The sequence below is a fragment of the Phalacrocorax aristotelis genome, chromosome 1 (assembly GCF_949628215.1).
Source record: "Phalacrocorax aristotelis chromosome 1, bGulAri2.1, whole genome shotgun sequence".
In the NCBI taxonomy this organism is placed as follows: Eukaryota; Metazoa; Chordata; class Aves; order Suliformes; family Phalacrocoracidae; genus Phalacrocorax; species Phalacrocorax aristotelis.
Genome location: NC_134276.1, coordinates 12,128,878 through 12,143,437, shown reverse-complemented (window position 1 = coordinate 12,143,437; position 14,560 = coordinate 12,128,878). Strand labels below are relative to the sequence as shown.

General features: G+C 37.1%; 1 protein-coding gene and 1 non-coding gene across 5 annotated transcripts in view; both read right to left on the bottom strand.

The window, feature by feature from the left end:
* CEP295 (centrosomal protein 295) overlaps positions 1-14,560 on the bottom strand; it is a 45,602-nt gene that overhangs the window by 6,982 nt on the left and 24,060 nt on the right. For 3 of the 4 annotated variants that reach the window (XM_075081192.1, XM_075081173.1, XM_075081183.1), the window contains exons 15-22: positions 14,083-14,254; positions 13,817-13,969; positions 12,210-12,431; positions 6,155-6,261; positions 4,503-4,641; positions 3,464-3,697; positions 1,946-2,100; positions 1,528-1,690 (exon numbers count right to left, since the gene is read on the bottom strand). In XM_075081192.1, coding sequence (XP_074937293.1) covers positions 1,528-1,690; positions 1,946-2,100; positions 3,464-3,697; positions 4,503-4,641; positions 6,155-6,261; positions 12,210-12,431; positions 13,817-13,969; positions 14,083-14,254 — 1,345 coding nt within the window. The remainder of the gene's footprint in view (positions 1-1,527; positions 1,691-1,945; positions 2,101-3,463; positions 3,698-4,502; positions 4,642-6,154; positions 6,262-12,209; positions 12,432-13,816; positions 13,970-14,082; positions 14,255-14,560) is intronic. The other variant, XM_075081202.1, reaches the window with a different exon arrangement.
* On the bottom strand, positions 4,908-4,991 carry LOC142052202 (small nucleolar RNA U2-19). Its single transcript, XR_012658771.1, has one exon. It is a non-coding gene; the product is annotated as a small nucleolar RNA U2-19 (small nucleolar RNA).

The following is a 14,560-nucleotide window of genomic DNA, read 5'->3' as shown; positions in this document are numbered from 1 at the left end:
GATTTCCTTCAAAGATTTTTTTGCATTCTTGGACACATACAAAATACCTAGTTTTACATGCATAAAAATAGTGTCCTGATAAATAGCTGTTAACAGGGAGGGAGGAATTATACTGCAACATCAGCCATTACTAGAAAATTCTCCAGATGAGGGACTTGGACATCACTCTACTTTGAACTGACAACCCAAAATAGTTTTTACTTGCTTAGCTGTTGCTTATATTTTTCCCTGCTTTTAAAGCACAAGAATAATTGGCTTGGGATTATAAAAACCACAAGAGAGGGGGAGATATTGCAGTTACATTCAAAGCATGGGGATTGTTTCTCTAAGCAATTTAGAAGTAGAATGTTTTGAACTTAGAAGGGAGTTTCCTAAATCCTATTTGCTATGACCACAGGTAGGCTCAGAGTGTAAGCCTCTTCTGGCAGTTTTTGTTACCTTTTTTTTTTTTGTACCAGCATCTGCCAGCTAAAGGGAAAGAAAAGTACGATAGACACAGAATAGTTGCTTGCTGCTTTAAAGATAAATAGCGAGTGCTTCCAAAAACTACATGTCTATATCTGCAAATAACAAACATAATTGACCAGGAACATTTAGATTATAAATACATCTATGACTTAAAATATTGTGCTGTTTCCTGTTACTGTTCAGCTTTCTGCTGGAGCACCTTAAAATGCTGAAACACCTGGTTCTTGGTCAATAAGAGCTTCGGAAATATTTAGATTACTTCTAGCTGCATTTGGAATTTCAGATTGGTCCTTTCCTTTAGAATACATGAAATATCAAGTTAAATACTTCTCCTGCTATGAGCTACAGTTAACTGAATACTGCTGTAGAACCTTAAACTTTTAATCTACTAAATTAATGACTGCATTGTAATCTAAAAATTTATTCCTTCCTCTCTCTTCCCCCCCTTTATTTTGTAGATAGATAAAGCAATGCTATAATCAGACCAAATATCACAGTGTGCAGTACATAATGACTACTGGTGTGACGTGACAGTGGAAAAGGGAAATCCAGTGGTTTCTTGAAGGACCAGTTTCTTGAACCAACCAGTAAGAGCAGAGATTTCTAACACATATACCTCAAAAATTTTTAAATCAATTTATGGAACTTCCTTAATTTCCTCAAACTTACAAAATGATGGATATGCATGAACAAGTATTTGGAGAAGTATTTAAACCGACAGTTCCAGCCAGAGTTGATATTTCTTCTCTAACATCATAATTACTGCACAAGCAATAAGTAACATAATATCCAAGGCAGTGATGTGAATAGGCAGGTCTGCTTTTGTATTAAAGTTGTAACTGCTCAGGCAATAAAGAACTTCACAAAATTTAGGATTTCTACACATTAAAGGTGGTGGAGAAGACAGTGCGGGGGAGAGCAGCAGCAGAGTTAAGACATTTCAAAGATGGGCTGGTAAAGCAGTGTAGAGTTCCTTCCCAGTTTCAACACAGCAAATCCACCTTCAGGGTGGGCAGTAGGTTGATTTTGAAAGCATTGATCTGACTATACTGTACATACCTAGAGTAACATTTTCTTTAACAGGCTCTTCTTCTGATGTAAAGTTGTTTGGCCCGTTTGTTTCAAGACTAGAAGGCAGGCTGCTTCTTTGTATATTCAAACTGGAGCTTCCGCCTTCTAGAAACACAGGCATGTCTTGACTTTTTGCTGAAAATTTTGAAGTCTAGTGGCAGGGGAATAAAAATAATCTCTGTTTAAGATTCATTTTCTCAGCAATATGAAAGATAAAAAGTTAAAGGTAATATTTGATTTTTGGATCACATTTCTGCTACAACCAGCAAAACCACTTCCAGTTCTAAGTATATATAAGATTATTACTGTGTTTCTTCTAAACAGAAGACAGTATAGGGATTATACATTTACACCTTACAGAAATCTTAAGCCAAAGTATTCCTCCATCAGAGTGTTTCTGTAGTACCTTGCTAAATTCTCTACTATCTTGTGAAATTCTGTACTGAGAACAGGACGATGAAGTATCAGAGTCAAGACTTGGTTCCAAAGGCTGAAAGAGCTGGTGATGGAAGTTTGGAAGATGTCTTTCCATTTCAGGAAAATCAAGTTCAGCTTCTAGAGCTATAAGAAAAGAGGTTATTTTAAAAGCAAACAAACAAAAATGCCAAAAACAGCCTCCCCTCAAAAAAAAAAAAACCCACAATGGACATATCACACCTTGCTTCTATATGCAGTAAATAAAGCATATAGACTTCTGCAGGTATAGAAATACTATCTTGTTAAAAGCAAACAAAAAACCCCTTTACAACATCCAGTTCTTTCACTCTGATACAATGCAGGTACAAAAAGCAGCAAGAAAGTACTCCACTGAAGCTGTTGGGTTTTTTAAATGAAAAGCTGAAGTCCTTAACATAAGCTCTCTTCAGCGCTGTGAGACAGCATCAGAAGCAGCGTGAGACTCCCAGCACAAAACACACACACAGTGGAGCAAGTCCAGTGAAGAGCCAGGGATGATTAAAGGAAGGATGAAGCACATGATGTTCAAAGAGAAGCTAAAAACCTGAGTTTGTTTAATCTTAAGAAAAGGCTTGGGGATGTGAGGGAAAGGAGCACAACATCTCTGCTGTCTACTGTACCCTAAGAGACAGTATAGAGAAGGTACAGTCAGCCTCCTTGGACATGCTCAGTAAAAGAAAAAGAGGTAATGGACACAAGACGGAACACAGGAAATTCTGGTTGGATATAGTTTTTTAAAAAAGAGAGAGAGAAGAAAAGAAAGTTGTTAAAAAGTTGCCCACAGGGGTGTGGGATCTCTGTCCTTGGAGATACTCCTATAACTTGCCTGGACAAGGCCTTAAGCAACCTGGTCTAAGAGGGCTCTGCTGTGAGCAGGAAGGAGAATTTGGATTACATAACTAGAAGTCCTTCCTGGTCTGATCTATGACTTTAGGTTTTCAAACATTCCAGGAGGAAGTGGTTTAAAATAAAATACCACATTATCTTAATGATAGCTAATAAAGATGTTCTTATTTTCATGAATCATTACGTTCTTCTAGAGAGCACAGAACTCCACCCAGTCTGTTAATCAGTGTTTCATCAACTACGTGACCCTACACGAATAATAAAGTGTTATATGTTATTGTCTCTACCTTCCTGAAGAGAAAGCTGTGCATGAACAAGCGATAAATTTGCACACATAAACAGTCTAGCCATGGCAGTAGGAAGCTGTGCAGAACTACACTATGATCAGATATATCAGATCAGACTATCTTCTTTTTCTTTTTTGCACTACACTGTGCTTTGTGGACACGTACATAAAGCAAAGCATGAAGAACAAAGCATCAAAGTCCTCGCATGTAGAATCCGTACTGACTTTAAAATGCAACCTGAATATTAATAATACAGACTAACACATCACATTGAGTAAACTCCTCATTCTGTACAATGAGAGCGCAGCACAAAAATGTTTTAAAATGGCAAATACCTTGGAAACATGTATTGTCCTCCAAGTAAGCATTCAAGTCTCCAGTACATTTCCCCAAGATCTGCTTTATCTGACTTCCTTTATAAAGGTAGATCTCACCTTCAGGCAACTGAGTTTCAGACGCTACAGACAAATTCTCTTGCCTCTGCTGCAAGGTTAAGGGCAGCAAGGAGTTCCAAGGGCGGCTTGCTGTTTTTCTCAAAATTCGATCTTCTGCACTATCAGAAGACAAACCTGAAATAGTAAGCTATATGTTCACAGTTTTGCATATAAACCACTTTTGTAAGTCATCTGAAAAGACACTGCTTAACATTCTGAAATATTTGCCAAGAGCTCTGGGGTTTTGTTTCTTTAATTGTCTCCAGTCAATGCTCCCACAAACCTTACCACAAATTTCCACAAATTCAAGTTGATAATACCTAATTAGGTAGTAGTCAGTACAGCTTAGCACTTTTTAGAGTATGTAGGCTTAGGAAATACTGAAATAACAAAATCAGAAAAGAATTAATACTGTTACTTTATGCTAGCTAGCATATTTTTACTTCCAATTGCCCATGTGTCAATGCTTTAATACGATCTTGAGTATCTTTATGACATCAACAATAGTTTTATTTATGCTTAAATAGAAATTGCCTTATACCAACACCAGAAATTTGACGGAATCAAGGAGACCAAAATAGTGTTCCTAAGTTAGCACACCAACCCCTCTGTCTATACACTTACAGAAGAATTGCACAAAGCTATCAGAAAAGGTCATTATAAGACACAGCTAGACTTACAGTTGCTTAATATCCTTTGCCAAAGATGCTGTCGTACAAGGTTAAATTATTATAAAAGTAAAAAACATCATGAGCACGTAACAAAATATTCTAGTTACACACAACTTTGTAAGACGTATTAATTATTCTTAAGTGATGTTTCCCATTACCCTATTGCAGAAGAATTTATGCCCAGTAAGTTAGACCTATTCTGTCATAAAATAAAAAAAGAATATACAATTTTCCTTTTACAAGAACAATAACAAAACCCAAACACTTACCAGTGTCGACAGGGCTTACATCCAATGTTTCACTAGTCAAAAAGCTTCCAGTGGAAATCGTTGAAGATAAGTCACAGGGTATTCCTTGCATGAAAGCCTCTGAACTGAAGTTTGTTGGTATTACTTTAGAAAGTACTTCCTAGAATGAAATAACACACCTTTTACCATGTATTGGGATGCCCATAATTAAAGCTTTAAAACCACACATCTTATTCTGAGCTCAGTTCAAGTGTAGAAGCCTTCATGTTTTGCACAGTCAGGCAAATACAGATTCATCATCGCTCAGTACAAAACATTCACCCCCAACATCCCAGACACAGCACTCCCCAACAGCCCCCTCCCGCAACACATGCGCACATGCACACGCACGCACACACACACACACACACACACTAATATAAAGCCTCTCAGAACACCATACAAATCATGACACCTGGAAGATTATTTTATCTTCTGGTCATCAGATTTGGCTATTTCTCATCACAGATCCACTTCAGTAGAATTGTAGATCTCAGAGGAACATATATGCAGTACATGAAAAACTCAGGAGTTTTACACGTACTTGCAAGACTAAGCCTTTTGCATACAGGAGACTGACTTAAAAATTTAATTCTATAATTAAATGAAAAATACACAACGTATCCTAAAACACTATCTTCCTTAATTCTGAAGTAAGCTCTACCAAGTCACAAAACAGGGAATGAAGGTTGTTGTACTTCTAATTTTTGAAGAATTAGATGTGAACATTTCTTTCCAAACTCTGAATTAAAATGTGCGCTAAAAGACAAAAATCTAAGAAACCCTTTCTCTACATTTTTCATTATATACATTATACAAACACATTTAGCATACACGTATTTAAAACTAATGTAATACCCACACATACACACATTATACCTAGCATTTTTAAAATACTGTTTTCATCTCCTGACAGAACTATGGGATCTTTGGGTGCGGGAAAAGCAGTGGCTGTCATTGGGGTTGATTTTGGCAAGGCTTTTGACACTGCCTCTCAACATTCTTGTACCCCAGTTTGGATGTCACAAACTGGATAGATGGATGACGAGATGGATAAAAAAAACGGCTGGATAATGAGCCTCAGAGGACAGTGCTTAAAGGTTTACACTCCACCTGGAGCGGGGGGAACAAGCGGAGTATGACAGAGCTCTGTCCTTGGACCTGTCCTCTTTAACACCTTTGGCAATGACCCAGAGGAGATGAAACCATACTTTTGTCACGTTTTCAGATAACACAAAGTTGGGAGGACGATCCGATACACTAAATGGCAGGGCTGACATCCAGAAGGACCTCATGAGGCTGGCCCTACAGGAACGTTATGCAACTCAAAGTCCAGTGCCTGGGAAGGAAGAACCCCAAACATCAGTCCAAGCTGGAGCCTGCCTGGGGAGCAGCCCTGTGAAAAAGGAGCCAGGAGTCTTAGCAGACAGCAAGCTGAGTGCAAGCCCACAGCGTGCCCTGGCAGTGAAGAGGGGCAACAGCATCCTGTGTGATTACCTCTCTTTATTTGGTGCTTGTTATACTGCTGCGTCTAGAATACCGCACCCAGTCTCAGCCTCCCAATATGAGATAGAAGGATTTCATCACAAAATAAAGAGTAAGTTATGTTATATGGTTATTTTGATAGGACTAACCGTATTATCAAGTCTGAATGATCGTCCAGAATGCGTTGTAACTCCCTCTCCAATTTCAGCAGCAAGAACTGGCAAATCTTCAGCCACTTGGGAATCCTGGGACTGGGCTGAACACAAATGTAATAGAAGCAATAAGGAAAAGAAAGCAACTTTGAGCTCATAGTTTGCTTTTTTTGTTGTTGGATTTTTTTCAGGTTTTTTTGGTTTTTTTTTAAACACCAGATGGCAGTAATGCTCTGCTGCTGCCGCCCACACTATCAGGGCACTGATTTTACCCATTCCTTACCACTTTCTTCTCACCTACAACATACTTTCTGCTCCACTGTACGCCCAATTTAATTGGCGGGCAGTGGTTCTCCTTGACCAGCCTTCTTAAGATGTCTAACTAGCATACCTGTTCTCTGAAGAGCATGCAGGAGGAGCTAGAAATCCGTGCTTTGGCTTTACAGACTGAAACATGGCTTTGCTAGTGTTACTGCAATCATTAAATTGGGGTGCGGGGAATCTCTTGCCCTCTACGGTTACAATGACTACAAAGAAAAGCAGACCTTTTAAACAGAGCAGAGAAAACAGAAACACCGAATTACTTATCTGTACCATTACTTCTACCACAGAACTGAATCACCTTTGCCATAATGCTCTTACACATAAAGATCAGTATCTGTGCAAACGAAGTACTACAGCAGCACCAGAAAAATGCAATTCCCATATTCAGCGCTGACAAGCACCTTCAAAATTTGACAACTCGTAGGATTGCAAATTAATTGCCACAAATAACTAGAAAATTATTACTGGAAATAAGAATACTTCAAGAAAGATGTGCTGAATATCAAACTGAAATTAAACAGTACAACTGAAGTAGGTGTGTTTTCTCCCAACTTGACAAGGGCTGCTAGACACATTTCAAATCCCAAGTATTTGCAAGGCTCTGTACTTTGGCAGATCTTTTAACAGTTTGTACCTTGTATAAACTGAAACCCAGTTTGTTCCTGGAACGTTGAGTACAGTTGTTCCATTTTTCCTACTATACAAAAACAGGGGGGAGAGGTTTCCTCTGTGAGGCAACAACAGTGTATTATCTACATGATGGCATATTTGTGTATCTCAATCAATATGAAGCCTTTTGAAACCCATTTCAGGGAGAAGGGGGGGAAAAATAAATCTAAGGTTTCCTATAGCCTCTATCATCCAGTACTCCAAGGAGGAAGTACAAGACATGAAATGAAATTCACCTAAAATGTAATTATTTGTATTAAAAGATAAGTTAATATAGTAAATGAATTAAGAATAGGTTATTACATTAGATGCTAACTGAGTGATCTCAAAATAAAGGGTAAATAAATTCTCAAATAGCTTCTTTTCCTCTGACACTCACAAATTCTCCAGAAACTTCTACCAGGCTTGATCCTGATCATTTATGACATTTTGATCAGTAACGAAACAGAGCTGTTGGCAGTAGAGCTTGCAAACATGAAGAGTGGAAGAATGGTAAAGACATGTAGTAGCATGGTAAAAATTACCTCAACCTCCTGCAAAGCTGGGTCTGTTAAACAACACTGTTCTGACATAGATAAAATTAATAAATCTAAAAGCACAGAACACTGACTTCTGATCCCTTTTCTACAAATACGTGACAAAGTTCTTCAGATTCACAGGAAAGATAACTTTCAAGGTTTGAGTAGAACAAGGTGCCAACAAGCTCCTTGGTTGGATGTGGCAGTTGTGTGACTGAGTCTAGATACACTGCAGAATTCTGCACTTCTTTGGAGCAGAACACAGGAGACAGAGGATCCTGAAAATGAACAAGGCCTTGAAAAAGATTCCTTTAATCAGCGTGAAAACTGCAATCATCTCATCTCTCAGTATTTAAATATCTCCACAGGAGAAACAACGCTCAGTACAAAAGATTTCTAAACTCAAAGAAAGTAATAACAAGAAGCAGTGGCTACAAAGGGCTGTCAGACATTCAGAAACTGGAAAGAGACCATTTATTTTATAATTTGATCAAAAAATGCTAGAACAACTACCAAAGAATTCCCTATTACCTGACACCTTTACATCAAGATTAGATATTTTTCTGAAAGAAATTATTTTATTTTCTACAGGATGTCAGCATGACAAATAGTAATTTAGGATACATGAGATGAGATTCAAGCAGTTAATACTCTCTTGTATTTAAATTGTATGGAAAGCTGTGTTACAAGTGTTTCATTACTATACTGTAATAACCTGCATTGTTCTTGTGATATTAATGTAGGAGCAGAACAGTAGCAATTTCATGCTATAAACCAAATTATTTAATTAAAAATACAACATGCTCATATCTCATGATAGTATATTAATATCCTTAAAATAAAAAAACCCCAACCTTTATTTGGTGACTCAAAGGAGAGCTTTTTATTCTCTCCTCCCTGCAAAATAATAGTGCCGGGTTCTTGTTCCTCACAGCTGCCTGACATCAACATGGGACTTTCATGTTTTAACCTCCTAGCCACCACACTGTGACAAACTCTGTATATAAAAATTGAAGCTGTAATATCCAGAACGCATTCCCCCCCCCCCAACAGAAATTGCAGTAAAATAGCAGCAATTATTTTAGGGTGAAATTTGAAAACAAAAGACTGAACGACAAACTACTCAGTGAAGGCAATATAAAAACAAGGATTAGTCCAATCCAACTATGTAGACAAACAAAAAAAAAAGTTGTACTCCATGCTAGTTTGGCTAAGTTGGTGATGGACAGGACAATCTGTCACGATAGTGAATTATGGACAATATTTGGTATTACTAAAAATAAACTGAAATCTTAGATTAGCTTGGATCACACAAAAATAATCATACTTGGAATAACATCTCTGTATAAGGTAGAAATACATGAAGATAATCACTCCTGGAACACTGCTCAAGGGCACCATTAAAGATGAAGATGAATGAAGAGAGACAAGTCTGTATATATAATGAAGGAAAACTGTGGAAGAGATGTATGTATCAAGTCTAGTCACTACTTTCAGACCGACTTCCTAGGGAAATTAAGTTTATGCCAAACTGCCTGTCTCATCTGTAGGGTTACTCTGCAATTCCATATTAACAATTTACATTCTATTTTAACCAAATTGGTTAAAATTGGTTAAAAGTCCATTTTAACCAAATTGGTCTGGGAAGAAGAAATATTGAGCGTCCAAAGTTCCTAACTCACCTTGCCATACATCAGTGGGATGGTAAGAGAGAGAGCAATCTGAATCTTAGACTCACTGGTGGCACCTACTGCAACATCACTTTAACAGTTACCTGTCCTCTCTGCCTGCCAACCAGCTGACCAATTTGTGTAGCACTTGTAACCACCCGGTACTGAGCACAGAGGTTCATCCTCCCTTAACCAGAAGCAGACCTTAAGACCCGTTTTATATTCAGACATGTCTGCTTCCAAATTTAGAGTGGGTCAGTTATTTTTCTTCTTGTAATAATTGGAAGTGAAACACAGCTAATTATAGGAATAAAAAAAAAATATTGCCTGTTACCCAAGTACTAGTCCCATATCAAAGGAAACTCACCTTTGCTGATAAAGCGTCCAAGTAGATGTACTAAGTTTATCTTTTTAAGAACCTTTTACCTTTTTATCTTTAATGCTGTATTTTGAAAAAGCATGTGAGCAGTAATTCGTGCACATCTAGTGGTTCTGCAATCACGAAAGGAGTACAACTCACACACTGTAAAGCTTTACATTATTTGATCAAAGGTACAAACCACCAAGAACATAACTTCAAAAAATAAGGTTAAAGATCACACATAAAAAGCACTCATTTGCTCTCACCTTTAGAGACACAATTACATCCTGAAAACATGGGAAAAATGCAAACATGTTCTGGTTAGAATCGAGTAGCAACCCCCTCCCCCCCAAATTAAGAAAAATTATTTTTAAAAAATATCAAAGCTACTATCATAGGTAACAAAATGCACCATAAATTTCCCCTTCAGAAACTATATTTAACACAGATTGGAGATTTTCTTGCTGAAGATACCGCACTAGTTCCTGAAAGTACCACAGAGAGCTTCACAGCCCTCAAATTACAAAGATACCATTGACAGTTTTGGTTGTTTAACTGCTCAAGAGGACAATCCTCTTAAACACATAATCACAGGAAGTTTTGTTTTGGTTTTTAATAAATATAGATATTCACATGAAGTTTCCTAATCCTCTTACATAAGCCATTGCACTGTTCATATATAATATTCACTAATGTAAAAAAGACATTACACTAAGATATTTCTTATTAATTTGGTAATGGCTTATCTAGAAATGCTTCTACGACTCAGACAAATACAAGCCTTTTCTTCAAATATTTTCTTTAAATATTGTTAAAAAAAGACAAAACTCTTCAGTGATAATTTAAGTTTAAATATACCTATATTTCAAAAAGAGTACTCTGAGAACTAAAAGAAGCAGTTGAAAGAAAATGAGCTTATACATATTTATTCAAAACAACTTTGATTCCTTGCAAATTCTGGTTGAACTGAAAAGGATGTCTCAACACAAACTAAATGATAAGTTATCTTAAGATTTGGGGCAGTGATGAAATTCCTAGCCATGTAGTATTCACCTCCTGGTTTTGCTATATTGTTTGTAAAGATCTACAGATATGGTAGCAAAGTTGCTGAAAACTCTTTTGCAGCTCTAATATATTTATTTTAGATGGGTACTGAAAGCCGTACTGGACCATGAGATGCTGCCATCTTGTACTAGGCTTCAAACTGCTTTAGTCAATGTTTTGCAAACTTTGTGTAACAGTGCCGGCAAGTCAGACATAGCATTTCTCAATTATAGCAATTATAAACTGCATGTCAAGCTGCAGGAAATTTGGAGAGAAGCAAGTGCATTGCAAATGAAAGTCTTTGAGTTAACATTATTCCAAGACTAGAGAAACAAACTAAATTCCTACAGGCAGGGAAAAAACAGTAGGAATTAAAAAACCTTCACGTCAACTTGTTAGTCCAGTCTCTTGAAAAACCTCTTAGTAACATACTTTATTTACCTAAGACTAGTCACTTTTGTCCTTTTATAAAGCCAGTCAAGCTACCCATAACAGGCTTAGTAGGTTTCAACAACCCTGTAACAAAATTATTCTGAACATTCACGAACCGCTTTATAACAAATCACTTTTCTTTTTGATAACCAAAATAACTTGGTTTAATTTATAGGCTCAGACAAACTTTGTCACGTATGGACACAGTCTGTGCTTAAAGGCATGATATCACATAAAAGCTTTTCACAGATGAACAGAAAACATCAGAATTAAAGTAATCCTTACATTATTGCACTATTTTTATTTCTGTCACAACCAACAGCTGATTTTTTCAAAGTTGTTTTTTTGAGCTAAGGGTAACACTCAGCCTCCTATTTTTTGTCTCAACTGTATTTTTAAGCAATTTCTTATATACACTGATCTTTCAGTGGACATCTACATTAGCATGTTAACACTCCAGGGTTCTCTTTAAGTATGAATCTCCTTGGTGTCAATATAAGGAATCGCTGGGTACTGAACAAGGCATACCACCCGTCTGCTCAAAACACGTTCCCCCTGTGAAGCTGCAAACCTGAACACCCCGCCGTCTGGGCAGAAGATACCTCCCTCAGGAGGAAGACAGACTGCAGCTTCCTATAGCAGCAGTTTGCTCCCTGTGCATGCATGGGATTCTGCTGGTAAGGGCAGGGCAATCAGGTAATGCAAAAGAAGTTTCTTTACAGACAGTTCTACAAGGTACAGATAGAAAGCGCATGCCTTGGATGAGAAACTGTTGATTCGCAATGAAGTTTACTGCAGTGTGGACTTCTGTTACTAGAATGATAATGGACCACCAAAAAAAAACCCATAAAAACTCAGTCATTCTGAGACACATGCTTATTGAAACACCCTTTTTTACACTTAAAATTAACATTATTTAAATAGCACTGCATCTTCATTAACACGTCAGGTCATAGACTACAAATAAATAGCAGTAAAATTAGCAGTGCTAAACAGTATTCATGTAATTCCTTGAAGGAAGAGGATTTCCCCACCTGAATCATATGAATTTTCAGCAGTAGTCATCAGCACCTCCTGTAATAACCTGCTTGACCGTTTACTTTGCCTCGGACTTCCATTAGAAGTCTGTTCCTCGTAGGTCGTTATGCTTGAAGGAAACCTGCCTTCTTCATGAAGAGCATGACTGTAACGTTTCACAAATGCAAACTCCCCAGTGGTCAAAATGGGAGATTCTCCACCAACAGAATCTGTTTTATCTGAATTTAAAACATTTGTAATCGGCTTAGGTATAGAAATAGTGTTTTGCACTTCATGAAAAACATTTAAACGCCCATTCTATTCTACAGAAATAACCTGCTGAATTCATACAGTGCTCCATTTTAACAAAGTTAGCTACCTCAGGTCAGTAAAAAACTTTGTATTACACAGTGTATGGATTTTAGAGGTTGAAAGACTGTACAGGTCATAGTTCTCAAAAAATAGTTCCTAACTCAACTGAAATATTTCTTCCAAAATAATCCAAACAATTTTTTCCACATAGCAAATTCACCAGAACCTTCAGTAATTTTTCCAAATCCAGAGGCAATTTAACGTCTCTGCTCTGGCTTAAAGGTTTCTTTTCTCCCCAGCCCGCTCCACACAACAGCCCTTTTTGGCCACCCAATCCAATAAAAGAATCAAGTCCAACTTTTTACTACCTACCATGACCAATGGTTAGATAATATAGGAATAAATCACCTGTGGATCATAATGGGATTACAGAGCAAATGAGCATTCCTTATTCTAGAATTCCACTGGATAATAATAAGACTTTTTTTGGTATGTATTTTGGGTTTTAATTTATTTTTTTTTTTTTAAATTAAGATGTGTAACACTAGATCAAGTACTTTTGAGGATATATTCTTCTACCAAAACCTTCACCAACAAAATTTGTTGTCTAAGCAAGATACCAAATTGGTCCAACAAGAATTATTCTGCATAAACTGATGCTGGCTAGCATTAATTACTTAAAAAATGAACCATATCAGCTGTTTCATTATTTCATTATGTTGCCCAAGATAAATGCCAAGATGAATCAAGATGAACCTCTGAAAATTCTACAAAGTTTTTTACAACTGAAAAAAACTAAAAAGATGGTCTAAAAATTTCTGTTGATACTAACTCCTCACTTAAAAGATTTCACACTCACTTTCTTCGTACACTCAAAAGCTAAACCGTTAAACGCCTTCCATCAACTCTGATGGTTCTTTTTACAATCATTGTACAGTTGTCTATTAACACAGACTCTGCCCAACAAAAAAATCAAGAGGGAACTTAAGTCATGGAATTACAGTGAATTTTCTTGTCTTCATGAATTTTTGTTTTGATTATGTTTTTCTAGACAGACCTTGACAGGATAAGCTCTTCTTAACTATAACTCACTTTGCTAGCATTGGTTTTTCCTGGTTTTTCCTCTTTTACCTTAAAAACAGGCAACAGTATCAGCCATTATTTAATATGAAATAATCTCAAAGGCTCTTCAGAAATTATTAATTTCATCCAATCTGTATTTCTCAGGAACAGCCACACTTATTATATACACATATAAAATATTATGGTTTATGTGCATATATATATACACACACACACATATCTATTTTACCTGCAAAAGAAATGCTGCAACTCTTCGGTGTATCTACCTCTGGTATAACACTAAGTTCATGTTGTTCCAAATCAAGCCCTAACTTTACTTTTGCCACAGGTGGTTTAGAAGATCTCCATTTCTGTTCTCTACATAGAGCTCTCTCAGACTGTTCTGTAAAACAAAGTTTTGCATGTTAATATCTCAGATTAACTTCTGGAGATGGAAGAGAACTCCATCTCAGCAGCAAAATGAGAAAAATAATGAAAAATACTATCCAGCCTTACCAGTTTGCTCAGCTGGACCAATGCACTGTGAAATCGTTTTACTTCCATGAAATTTACTCCTGACACACTTCTCTTGCTGGTGGTTTTCTGAGACTTGGAAAAAGTCAGTCCTATTAATCCAGTCAGGCTTCTGTGCCTCTGTCATTTCTTCATTTGTGCAGATATCTCTCACCTTGGGGGAGGGGTGGTGGTCAAATTAACTGTGTGTATGATTATATTTATATTCATTTATCAAACCAGCATTTTCTTGTGTGTGTATTCCACGCAGGACAATACTGAGCGCTTTGAGAAAGTAGTTCAAGTATGCAAGTGTCCTGGTTTCAGCTGGAATAGCGTTAATTTTCTTCCTAGTATCTGGTAAAGTGCTGTGTTTTGGATTTAGGGTGAGAATAGTGTTGATAACACACAGATGTTTTAGTTGTTGATAGGTAGTGCTCACTCTAGTCGAGGGCTTTTCAGCTTCCCATGCTCTGCCAGG